Below are 14,031 nucleotides of genomic sequence, written 5' to 3' on the forward strand. Positions count from 1 at the left end.
CTGTAAGGGGTGCATGCACCGCCTTACTCAGGCTGCAGTAGCAGACCTGTGGTGTTATTTTGGAGGGCTTCCCAGGGGTGGCATAATACATGCTGCAGCCCTTGGTAGGCCTCTGGGGTACCTATGCCCTGGGTACATAGTATACCATATACTAGGGACTTGTAAGAGCACCTCAGAATCCAATCTGTTGTGTACCTAAGGTACTAGGAATCAATTTAGAGAGGAAGCAGCTAGGCTGGGGTCCTGAATAGCAGGGCCCCAGCCAGACTAAAGTCGAAAAACAGTGAAACATCAGCAAAAAGTGGGGATAACCATAAGAAGCAGATCCTACTCTCCTACAATGAGAAGAAGAGAGTTGGAGCATCTCAGAGCCCAGACTCTTCCTGCTCTTGAAATATTGACTTCTAAGTATTTGGGGTATTTAGTAAGAAGGACTTTGTGTGTGATACAGGCTGTCTTGAAGATACATCTTCCTACACACTTGTAACAAGAGCCTAAGTAGCGTCTGCATGAAGGTAAGTTCTTCTGCACGAGTCCTTGACACTCAATGATGTCTGAAACCTTATCCACACATAACTTTTTTAAATGTTGTCATTGGTTCTGACAGTTTGCAGAATACTTAAACTTTTTTGAACAATTCAGCAATACCATGCACGATTCCCAACCTTTCCCATCTCTGCTGAGGTTTTGCTGTGTGCCCATTACTTCAAAAACAATCATCTTCCGTTCTAAGGCCATAAATGGGTTGAACATGGGATGTGGGTGAACATCATTGACCAACTAAACTGGTTGTGAATGTTAATAGTATTCTGGATCTCGGCACCTAAAGTTGAGAATAAAATTATTTTAGCTTTTAAATCTTTTTTTTCTCTCATTATAAAAGTTAAGAAATTGACCTCTGGCTTGGACTTGAAACAAAGAGTGGATGTTTAACCTCCCATGTCTTTCAAATATGAAATCTCTGCATCATGATGTTTAAGTTTACACTTGCTCTTGAAATGATTGAATGCTGACTCAGATGTTTTATTTTTTACTGTCCCTCTAGCTTGCCTTTGGGTCTTTCCTTAGCATTATTGGAATTCATTTGGTAGAGAACAGAAAGCAAATGGTGAGTAAGTACTCTGGTTTGTTGCTTATAATGTTTGTATACCTTCCTTCAAGCATGCACTGCGAAAGGTTGATATGTAGTCGCTTATACAAATGAGTGATGATAAAGCCAATAAAGGTGGGCCTGGTTTAGAGTTTGGTGTACGGGCTACATCAGCACATACGTGGCGGACATCCAGTCTGCCGTATTACATGTGCCATTGGCTCTAATGCAGTTGTAATAATGTGGAATGTCAACAATGCCCTTTGACCTTTGTACTGTTCATAAATTAAAGGCACACTAGCTATGGGTACATTTGCACACATTGAGTATGCACACTGATCAACACAACTACAGACACCTTTTTTCACTAGGTTCACGAAACACACAGGATCTCATGTATATTTACTTAGAAACATACAGGTATCAATGCCCACAGACCAACAGTTATATGTACCCATATACAGCAACTAACAGAGTGGAGTGCATCAGCATAGCACAGGATGGTGTGTAGCAGGAAGCACATAGTGAAGTGAAGAAAAACATTAGTAATGCATCTCAGGGAAGCTCTGAATGATGCTCCTCACATGAGAACAAGGTGATGCACCTCATGCTACCACTACTTGATGTGCCTTGTTGGAGCAATGTGAGCTGAGCATCAGGAGAAAAATTGGGTTTATATATGTGGTGTTTATTGCTTATTGTGCATCGGCAGAGTGTTGAAGTATGTGACATTTAGGTGTACAAGGCTGTGTGTATTAGAGGAGCACAGAGCGATGTGGTGTGGGGGCACAAGGTGATCTACAAAAGGTTTACATAATGTGCAACAGGTTTGTGTGTCCTAGTCTTATGTGAATGCTTCAGCTAGGCCTGTGTTTTTGACTCTCAGCATTTTGCATGCTGGAACTTTTAAGCCTATACTCATAGTCAAAGTCAAAATATTCTTTATTCGAACGCCAAAGACAATCATAAAACGCTACTAAAACTCCAAAACAATAAAACTCCGCTGCTTACTCTAAAACGTTCATCACTACTTGGTAGTAGTTGTAATCAAGATATAAAGGTAATTGTGTTGCTATAGTGTACTGTTCTAGCCGCAAATTAAGATTTAAACGTTGTTCCATTATGCCTAGGCTTTGCCTGAACCCATATTGGCAGGTGATAAAACACAACTATCATCACACAACTCTCTCAATCTATTAAAAATCACTTTCACCATGATTTTAATTGTTGAGTCAATTAAGGAAATGGGTCTGTAACACTTCTGATTAGTCCGGCTGTCTTCTGTAAAAACGAGAACTATGGTGGAGCTGGACCAACAAGGAGGGAGAGCAGTCAAGTCTAGGTTGTTAAAAACATTGGCCAGCAATGGAGCCCAGAGATCAATTTTGCACTGAAAGATATCGATGAGTACTCCGTACGGCCTAGGAGATTAGAGGGTGAGCTACCGTTGAGGAAAATAATCACCTCATCTGGAAGAGGTGTGGCGCAGCGGCCAGGGCAACTGACGCCGGAACCCGTGGACTCACGGTTCGATCTCCGGTGCCGGCGGCAGATCAACCAAGCACCAGGTGACTTTGGGCAATAGCTCGAGTATTCTTCCCAAGGGCCCCCAGTGCCTTGACACCTTCGGGTAATTGTTCGTGCTTTACAAATACTGGACATTTACATCTACCATAAGCAGAAGCCTATAAATATTATCAGTTCGAAAAAAAGACTCAATATGGACATTGTGACCAGAAAGAAGTACTACAGTAGATCCTGTTAAAATGGGTGACGCATTGATCCCCCGTAATGTGACTGCTCAATAAAGTAAGAGATGAATCCTGTGCTTGAAGTTCCCTGACCACTCTCCAAAATTCACTAGAGTTCTTTAAAGATGCTGAACAGGTTAGACAATCCCAGTTAACTCCTTGAATTTCTCACCTCCTTATCCTCAACACCTCTTTATACTGAATCCAGGCTTGGGCAATCGCACTAGGGTTTCTGGGTTTATTACACAGAACAAGTCTCGGGTTCCTATTCGCTTAGTAACAGGATCTATCAAACCAACACATGGATGAACCAACAAACCTAACAGGTCGCTTAACTAACAGATCTTTTATTGCATAGCACAGTCCCCTGAAATGATTACACTTATACCCCCTTGGAGGTATCTCAGCCAAACATAAAAGAACAAAATGTCCAGACTATCCTTAAGCAGCCCATCTAGAAATGTTATTGGATCGCACACACACCATACAAGCCTCAGGCCATTTTGCTGTGGTGATGGCTGTAAAATGGCTTCTCTAGGCCCTTCAATAATATCTAAGGGCGAAAGTAACATAGCTGTCAATGGGTTATGATCACTGAAAGCTGAGCACAATATCTCACAGTTATACAAATATTGTGAAAAACCTTGAGTGATAAAGCTGTAATCTATTATAGATTTACAACCTTGTCCATTGTAAGTATGTACCCTGGGTATACTACCTTAGACTGACTCATGTAAATTTACAAGTTCAAGACCCGAGACATAATGGGCGAACTCAGCCCCTCTCAGATCTGAGCAACCAGCAGTTACGCCCATGTTACAGTGGTGCTTATCACTATTTTCAGAGGATAAATGGGTAAATTTAGTGTTGAAGTCTCCACATATCATAATATTACTAGCCTTACTGCCAGAAACAACAGAGTTAAAATTAAGCATATGCTTATCAAAAATATTAACTAAAATCTGAACTTCCTGTTGGCAGTGCTGAAAAAGTCATTGTTATAAAAGTGAATAATATAAATTTTAAAATGATGAGAGCCAAGAAGTTCTACCACCTTGACCTCCGGGCATCTGAGGTTCATTTGTATTATATTGGCCTTAACTCTATGGGGCATATTATCAAGAACGGCGTTAAAATTATCGCCGCTTTAGCGGCAGGATACTGCCGCTAAAGTGGCGATAATGGGCTTGATAATATGCCCTTGAGAATTCCAATAGAAGCCCAGGTTCACACCAGAACATGGGCTTCTATTGGAATTCTCAAGGGCATAATATCAAGACCATTATCGCCGCCATAGCCACAGTTTCCTGCCGCTAAAGCGGCAATAATTGTAACGCTGTTCTTGATAATATGCCCCTAAGTTTTATCCAAATTAACAAACCTCCCTGTGGACACCCTGAAGTAGAGTGAGTAGCGGAAATTGAAAAACAAGAGTAGCCATTAAGTACGACTGGAGTTATGACCCAATATCCTGCAGAATAACATCATAGTGTTCAACCAGGGATAGGCAGTCTTTTATAACCATTTTGCTATTAATATTACAAGACAAAAAGTAAACTCATACAAGTATCCCTTGGACCTTCTGCTACATACAGGTCTCTGATCATGCATAGGTACTTGTTCTCTGACGGGGAGCAAAAAACCTTCAGACCAAATAACAGGAGGGGAAACAACCTTTACAACACAATCATTACATCGCACTACCTTTACATAGCAGTCATTACATTACAACATCCTTTACATCGCGTGTCATTACAACGCAGCCATTACATTGCATGTCACTACAACGCATGTTATTACAACGCATGTCACTACAACGCAGGCATTACATCGCAAGTCATTACAATGCATACCATTACAACGCATAGTACCCTTACACTATCCAACACTTACCCTACTATTGCACTCACTGGAGTTAGAATAGTAATTTTCACCCCTAATTTATCCAACACTTACCCTACTGTTGCACTCACTAAAGTTAGAATAGTAATTATTACCCCTATACTATCCAACACTCATCTTCAATGCGATGTAATGGTATGCATTGTAATGGTATGCGTTGTAAAGGTATAATGCGATGTAATGGAATGCGTTGTAAAGGTAGTTTCTGAAAATGCGATGTAATGGCATGCGATGTAAAAGAATGCATTGTAAAGGATGTTGCGATGTAAAAACTGCGTTGTAAAGGCATGTGTTGTAAATGTATGCGTTGTAACATCATACAGTCAACAGGAGTGTTACCCCTTAATGTACATGAAAGAGCTACATTACCAGTAACCCTGGCTGTATTCAAATACTAACCATCCCTATAACTTTCTAACTCGACATTGGGTATGTCTACCAGTCAGTCACACCCCTCCATCCCTTCCACGGGCACAAATGTATTACTGAGGGCAACTCCAGGAAAGCTGGAGATGCAATGCACAGGATCACACCTCATGGCAGGAGCAGTAGTGAAGCCTAGAGCAGAAGGCAACTTGAAGAGTGAGGCTTATGAAAGCAGCCCAATAGAAGGGCAAATATCTGGGAAATATCTAGGAAGGGGATTCTAAGGTTAGTTAATAGGCTGCAGACAATTTTCTCATCTCTGAAATTAACAACTAAACAATCAACCAGGGAATGCCTTCAGAGAGGGTCTGATCCAGTCAACTGTTCTAGACATTAGGATCTGCGCCGAAAGCACAGGGTCAAATCCCAAAAACTTGGTAAGCCAATGAAAGACCATGAGGATCATCTAATCAGTGGTCTCAGCCTGAACCAGCTCAAGTCTGGGGACATTAGCCAATATTAAAACATAGGGGCACAGGTAAGTTCAATACCTGGATTTTCCTACCCAAGTTCTCAAAATGCCTGTCCGAATACTCAAGACCGCCGTAACAGTAAGTGTCCTCCATGACGGTTCTAAGCCTTGGTTGGGCTGACACAGCTATCTGTAAAGACAAGAGGGGAGGGGCAGGAACAGTAGAAACTTGTACAGGAGCAGATAGGGACTGACTAGTTGGAATCACAGAAGACAGAGTAGTGTAACCCCGCGTATCAGGGCCACAGTGAACATTCAACTGTGCTGTGTTGACAATATTACATGAATTACTAGAGACTAAAGGCATAGCTGAAAAAACATCAGCGGAAAGGTTGGCCCATTTAGAATCGAACATCTTGGTCAATCTAGCCTCTATACTGTCACGGCCATCTTCTATGAGTTTTAAATGCATTTTCAGTATAGTGTCAAACCTGACACAAATGTCACCAGAGTTAGACACTGTGGGAATTACCACCCCATTGTCATGTTTAGCATTTCCCCCCTTAGGCCGGCAAAGCCTTCCTCCGTACAGTCCCACCCTTCTTTTGACAGGGGGTTCATGAGCACAAGATGTCAACAGAGTTTATTCAGGCATTGTCCAGTGTCACTGGGTGTGTAGATAAATGAGTAGAGTCATTAGAAACAGTGTCCCCCGGTGAATCATCAAGATTGACAGCTTCAGTTGGGTCCTCCTACCCCCTTCCAAAAAATATCTCCTCTCTCACCTCTATTTCCTTGGAGAGAACCTCCTGCTGCACGCAACAAGAAGGAATCAATAGTGGCAATCGTGTTATCCACAGCAGTGCTACTCACAATTTTCCTTTTGCCCATGGTGATGGAAAATTGGCTTCCAAATAATGTCAGGAAACAGGATCTATAGGAGTAGGCTAGCACGGCCCCATCGGGCTGCCGATGGCGTCTCGTGCTGCGGTGATCTGCAACGCTCAAGATCGGCAGCTGAAGCCCCTCCTGGTAGGCTAAGAACTGGCCCCAGGAAGATAAACTCCCCCGCGATGAAGGTGGTGGAAAAGCGGGTAGATTAAGCATCTCTTCAAGGCAGATATGGTGGCTATAACCTAAGCAGGCAAAAACGTTCAAAACAACACCAAACCTCTCCCAAGAGTGTGACCGATGGGTTCAAGCGCACCTGCTGCCACTTACACAAGCCACAGCGGTCAATAAAGAGTAATAGGGCACATATATGAATAGCCTCGGAAGAAACTTTCCCAGCAGGACAAAGACTTACCAGAGTGAAAGGTGGTGTCGGATATCAAGCTTAAGGGGGGTACCCTGCCCCAGCTCTTTCTGGCAATGACGGACAAGGACAGGCCTGTGCACGTCCCCCGCTGTGCGAGTTTCTTCTGCACTATATAGCACTGTCAAGTCAGGACAGGTGATGCAAAAGCTAAAGCCCCCCTCCTTAGCCCCTTTGTGATGTGGGACTTGTGGTCCCAGGCTTCAGTGTCGGCGTTCATAGTCCCGAGCTGCAGGAGTTTGCTCTTTGCTATATAGCTCTAGCAATGCAGGACAGGTGATGCAAAAGCTAAAGGCCCCCTTCTTAGCCCTGTTGTGATGTTGGAACTCATGGTCCCAGGCTCCAGGGTCGGCGTTCGTGGTCCCTATACTTATAGTGGTATAAGAGCCATTGCAAGCTCGTTCACTTGGATGGATGGAGGAAAAATAAATACAAATATACATTTCCTTTTGTTAAGAATTTGACAAGCTTAACCTACACTTCCCTTTATGACAATGTTACGTATTTTTACAGCTTTAAAGCTTTCTCTAATTTTGGTGTTCACATTCTGATAAAAAGTTTCCATAGGTAACGGTTTTCAAGTATTTGAATATAAGTGATCCATCAAAGCATTAATTCAATCACTGGCACAAGACCTGCGTCAGAGAACAGAGCTGGCTGAATGAACCTTGCTGCTGGGGCAAACCAATGAAAGCAACAAATGTTGTTGTAAGCTTGGCGCTGGCAGCTCAATGTATTGCTAAGGCAACCCTTGTACCACAAACCTCATCAGCTGCAATGCCGGTTACCAATGAAACAAGCATTGGCATAGCCAATAGGTCTCGCCTCTGGGACCTTATAAGTGTTTAGCTATGCAACAGTTGCATAACTAAATACTTATAAGGTCCCAAAAGCAAAACCTATTGGCTATGCAAAGCGGCCGTGCGGCCGCGAAAGTGATCGCGATCAAACATCAGGCCGTGTGGCCGCGAAAGTGAAAGTAATCCCGGTCAAGCGCAGAGCGCGCGCCCCACGCACATGCACTGTAGCTCTAGGCTGGTCTGGTAGCACTTTTTGGAGCCCTCTCAATAAGTCTCGCCAGACCAGCGCATGCGCTGCGTCAGGCGAGACCTAAAAACACACATTAGCACATCATGCTGAGTATGCAAGCAGCAAAGCACACAATAATACCTTATCAATCAATGTCCAGCCAGTACTTTTTCTTATGAAAAGAAAAGTATTTCGTTTGCTCACAACTAAATATAAAAATACAAATGTTCACAGTGAAAACCACAATTCTCTAGTAAACCCTCGAGCATATTGTGGCATCTCAAAGAGAATTATGCAGCAATACATTTTGTGGTACCCTATTGGTTTTTTTTGCTGCATTTGTATGGAAAACTAGTATACATGTCTTAATATGCTGCCCAGCCCACCGTATAAAACATGGACCCGGTGAGCCGGAGACCCTTCACTGAAGCAGCTCGCTTGGCTTATTTGCTGAGACTGTGACAAGCTGTCTCTTCACCAGACATACTAACAGCAGTTCCAATGGAAGGAGGATTGAGTAGGTAACTGGTTGTTCGGTGTCACTTGCTGCATTTTGCAAACCAGCCTGGTAAGTAGTCTGATACGTATGTAACAGGCGGAGATAAAACACGATATTGACGAAGCTGAAGAATGTCGTTATCGACCAAGGATATAGCCATTTTTGTGCATATTATTTTCTGCTACTTTGATGGTAGCACAATCAATATTTGTCTGAATTGTGTACTCCACAGCCATGTCAAAGCATCAAATAGGTTGTGAAGAGAGCCCGAGAGCAAGGAGAACGCACTGCAGAAATTAGTTGTGGCCTGATTAATTGACGCCACAACATAGTATCTGGGAGTATTTTTACATTAGGTGCAAATGATGTTCAACTGGCAGGGTAAGTTGTCAAATTTCATGACTTACATTTTTGTGTTTTTATATCACATTTTATTGAGTTCAACAGAGACACGTCCATTGGCAACGGATTCCACTCATGCGCAGATATTTCGTTTACTGTAAGCCCCTGCTCTCCCCGCCAATCACCACAATCCGACAATAAATGCAAATAATCACACAATGTTACCCCCACCTACCACCTCCCTTTACTCCTTTCTCGCGGTCTCGCCGCTTCCAAAAATGCCATAACTTCTTCGCCCAGTAAGTGGGTGGTGGCTTCCCATCTTTCCAGATGAATCGCTGTGTGCCTGGCATGACTTACTTTTATTAACGCTTTAAAATGAGCAAAGAAGTCATTATGATCCGCTTCATTTAGGTTTTTTAGTCAACTATGGATGGAAAGGGTAAGGGTAAATGTAAAGTAAAGTTTATTGTTTAGTTAATTAAAACCATAACAATATTAAGAGTACATGACAAACTAAAAATCAGAAAAAGTTAATAAACACTTCATCAAACATTAGTTTGTTATTTCAAACTAACCTGGTTAATATACTTAAACTAAAAAGATAGAGAAGACTTTCTTTCATTGTTATATTAAAGCATGGTCAGAATATCATCCAAAACTAAATTAAGAGTGCAAAATAAGCAGATTAAAAAGGGTATATCGTTTTTTAATAAAAGCACGCCTCGGTGATGGTACAGTGTGCAAATGAGCAAAGAAATACTCCAACTTCATTCTTAAAAGTCATAAAATAAATAATGCTAAATGGGAGTATCACACAAGCATCATTCTGATGTTGAAACATAAAACATAATGATACTGAATATAAAAATTGTTTCAAAGTGCATAATCAGCAAGGTGATTCCAAACTTCGTTTCGCCGGCCTCACTCCTAGATGAAGGCCTAACAAGGGTCTCATCGCATGGTTGATGGACTATACCAATGAGCAAAGAAAGTCATATTTCGTTCATGAGCGGCGTAAAGTGTGATGTGCTGTCCAGAGAAATCGTACCTGCACATTCATATCTTAAAACATCAACCCTTGATATAAAATCGTTTTCAATGTGCAAAATTAATCAATATAGCCCCACACTTCATTCTTAGATTGAGACATAAGTGCAACCTCTAAAATTAATTCGATGCGCAAAGAAACGGTTGATAAATCATCGTATTATGCAGGAGTAAAGTGCACTGTACAAGCAGGAGATATCACATTAGTCCTAACCCTCTGAGTCCCTGCGGCTGACCATCCAATGGCAGGTTAAGTGCTATTCCCATGTGAAGGTCTAAAAAGGTGCAGAGTGACCAAACTGAGAACTCTAAATACTATGGGGTTGTGATATGACAAGGCGCCCTAGTGCAAAACTTTGTAGGTGTCCTTCAAGAATTTCAAGAATCTTGCCGTTAACTAAACTTGGGCCCTTAGGCATGCCGCAATAGTGTCCTGACACTGCCTGACTCCCAAAATACGAAATACTAGGGTCACCCTGTAATGCCTCAGCCCATTCCGTTCTTTACATACTGTTGGACTTGGCCCTTTTTCCCTGAACTTTTTCGCTTTTGTGGGAAATCGCATGTTATGTGAATGCAAATATTGAATATTGTTCAAAGATGTACGCATACTGAGTTTTCCCATTTACACCTAAAGCTTTTAAAATGGATGCCATAGCTGTGTGGGTTAACAGTCTAGTCGTTATTTCCCAGCAACCCCAGCTTTTGGAGGGAAGCCTGGCACCCAGGGTGCTCTACCCCTCCCCCTAGGCCAGTTAGAACCAGTTTCCCCAGATGCTTCTAGAAGCTTCTGGCACTGTCTGGTAGGTGGGGTGAGGGGCGTATAAAGGGCGGAGCTGGGTTGCCATGTGCTCAGACAGAGGGTCCATTGGACTAGTAAAGAGAGGTGCTCAAATGTGCATGGGCCTTGATCCTGTCGATCATCTGTGGACATCAGCCGTGCATTTTTATAAGCAGCTTAGCGTGTGATCTTGATGACAGGTTCAGATTGATAATTTCTTGAACTCCCGCAACATAGCTGGAATTTGTGGCATATGCTTTCCATGCATGCTTACTATTCTGCATGTTTGACCATATCATACGCCTCAATAAACGGGGGGCAGGGGGCAGCCTTGAGCTTGCTATAATAATTTCAAATTCTGGTTTTCCCCAAGGTAGCTTGCTTACTTGGGTTGAATTCCAGGAAAGGGACATGATCACTTCATGATTTCCATTTAGAAAATAGAATTGACCCTTAATCAGTGTGCATTTTATTTATTCCTAGCTCTGCTAAATGACCACATTAATCTAAGGCCAGTTTGCTTCCAATTGTCTTTATTTTTTTGCCTGTGGCAAACGTTCTTGGTTATGGGCCTTGAGTTGAGTCCCCTTGCATCATTTCAAACTAATAGCTGCATTTTCAGCAACAGTGCCATGCAACAAGAGGTAATATATTAGCAAATAAAATCAATTTTTCATTCTGAAGATCTGTGAACATCATAAGCAGTTTTTTTTTTAAATCAAGCGTTGGGTACCATTTTGTCACAATGTTAATGAGATTTTTGGGTAACCATAAACTAAAAAAAAAATCAAATAAAAGCAACATTTGGAATAAAAAAACAGAGTAGCGCTGTAAGTCAATAAAGAGACGGCCATCAGCTGACCAAGGCAGAGGTTTAGCGATGGGAGGTGCCTGCTTCTTATGTTTAAGGCAGCGTTTGGACGAAGTCGTTTTCTATTACGGGCCATTTTTCCCTGAAGTGCGATGAGGCAGGTGCAATGAGTCTAGCAGGCAGCATGTTGGAGTCCTTCAGAAGGGGAGCTGGATGCAGTAGCCTCAGGGCATAGCGGTAACATGCAGCAGGAAGGAAAGAAAATAAACGCACCTCTCCTGCTGAAGCTTGGCCCTTCTTTCTTCAGCCAGGCAGCAGCAGGAAGAGCCAATAAAAGGAAGGCTTCTTTCTCTTTTGTTGATTTTGCCTTCACTTTTGTAAAAATTTCAGGTTTTATACAAAAGTGGCAACATTGTGTGCCAAAATCATACATCCTGGGAAGGGGTGGAGGGATCTTTCTAGCCCCTCCTGGAGTATAGATCTGTGGAAGAAGGTCTTTGTTAAACAATGTAGAGCCACTTCCTATGGTGTTTGTTGGGAAGTCCACACTGTCAAATACTTTATTTTTTCATTTGTCAGAGTGATCACAATCTAAAACACTTTCCTACTGCATTTGTCAGAGTAAAATATAAAATCCCTTTCTATTGTGTTTCTCAGAAAGTTTAAAAAACCATTCGGACTGTATTTACACCACGGTTACATTGCACAGAGCCCCTTGTGACTGTATGAAACAACAGTTTAAAACTTAGACACTGCAAAACCCTAAAAATAAAATTACAAATGTACAGATTAAAACCACCTGGACTAGCGATCTGGGGAAGAAATTTGTTGGACATGGCCTCCTAAAGGGAAATTATCCCAAAACGTTTCTCTTTTTTCTCCTAGTCTTTGCTGACTCTCTCTGTAAAACCTTAGGAAACTGGGCACGTTCCCCCTGTACAGCAGAGGGAAGGTGTGCGTCCCCTCCTCACCCACATTGGGCTGGGGGTGCAGATATGATGAGGTACACCGGTGCGCCCTGTAAACAGGTACACCACATACCCGGGGCGGGTACTGTTGTGTGCATGGCAGGTAAGGAGATTGAGGCGTCGTATAATCCAAAATGTAGATTTATTGTTCGAGTGCACAAATGCGAGCCACCGCTGCTCTCCTGCCTGAAGGTACGCCAACTGCCAATTGTGGAACTCTCCAGCCAGGAGACAGCTGGGGCAACGCTAATAAACATTCCAGGAGTTGATAACATGTCAACTCTTGGTACAAAGCATAACAGGTACAGCACAGGCTAAGTAGTGGGACGTAGCACTGACGGTGCCCCCCACCGGATAGTTGACAACCCTATCCAGGATCTGCCATGGCAGGCCTGTGGGACGCCATTGCTCCCCTGACTAAGTTGGCATCACTACTCTTTAGCCAACCCGGAGTTGACCGTCCAGTATCATTAGGGCACCCCCCAGGGATGCCCTGGAGGGCACCAGCATGGGGGTGGTAGGCTGAAAGCTGGGTGGGCACATATGGATGTTCCCTGCCCAGGTTATTAGGAACCCCTCAATGGGGCTTCCCCTGCCTTAGAGTTCGGCTATCCCAATGGATACTCCGGGGGGAGTTACCAAATCTCTGGAGTGGCCTCAGGGCCCTCCGCACCTCCTCACAGTCAAAGTTGTGGGGAGGTGCATGTGCCTTCCTACACAGGTTAGGAAGAGGCGCTGACAAGCTGTTGTGGAACATGGACTGGCCTGCCAATGCAGACCGAGGTGTGCGCATCAGCTCTGATATTGTTTCAGATTCGTGTCCCTCCTGCCATGGCAAGCTGGAGGATGCATGGCATGGATGATAGGTGCATTGCTTGTCATCGTGAGCTGATGAACGTATACCAGCAACCACGGTGTTCTAACCTCGAGTTTCTGTCTGCCTCATTTAAATTCATGGGAGTAATTGATGGGTCAAACATTCCAGTGCTACCAGCGTCATCAGATTTTCCCCTAGACATTCCTGACTAGGAGTCTTTGTCACTATGAAGGATCAGTGTTCAAATACATAGTACCACATAGACCTTGACAATAGCTTCAACCCGCTCTACATAATATTGGTTTCTAGGTATCCCACTCTCCTGCCCATCCCCACTCTGGGGAGACTGTCCATTGGACTGTGAGCCACACTGCTTACTGTTAAACCAGCCACCCAGGACTTAGCCAGGTGATGTACAGCAACATGTATTTCAAATCGAGATCATACTACTTCTTCATTGCAGTGGATGGCCCCCACTGGAGCTGGATTGCCTTCTGACGTCTAGAAAAATCATTACTGTAGCATTTTAGCATTCTCAGACAGCTAAGGGTGGCCTGGTACTTCAGATGGAGAATATGATCAGGGTTTCAGATCGGGTTAGTAGGCACTGGACATGTTGCAACAAACCCACCACAATTATTTTTGTATGTATAGATGAATCCTCTGCATCTCCTGATTGAAACTCCAGGTGCCTTGCGTATTCTTTAAGATCAGCCACATGTTTCTGTATCGCTGCCATGCCGGGCTCCAGTGGACACAGGGATTTCGCAGCACCGTCTGCCCTGCCTGTGACCTACCACAGATCACCATGCAGCATCCCAACTGCAGTGCCAACACC

General features: G+C 43.3%; 1 protein-coding gene across 1 annotated transcript in view; it reads left to right on the plus strand.

Moving 5' to 3' along the window:
- The window catches only part of TMEM255B (transmembrane protein 255B), a 670,912-nt gene that overhangs the window by 239,593 nt on the left and 417,288 nt on the right, over positions 1 to 14,031 (plus strand). Inside the window, exon 3 of the mRNA XM_085620508.1 lies at positions 1,046 to 1,108. Within this exon, the coding sequence (XP_085476634.1) occupies positions 1,046 to 1,108 (63 nt within the window). The remainder of the gene's footprint in view (positions 1 to 1,045; positions 1,109 to 14,031) is intronic.

This window comes from Triturus cristatus, chromosome 8, assembly GCF_964204655.1.
Source record: "Triturus cristatus chromosome 8, aTriCri1.1, whole genome shotgun sequence".
NCBI lineage: Eukaryota > Metazoa > Chordata > Amphibia > Caudata > Salamandridae > Triturus > Triturus cristatus.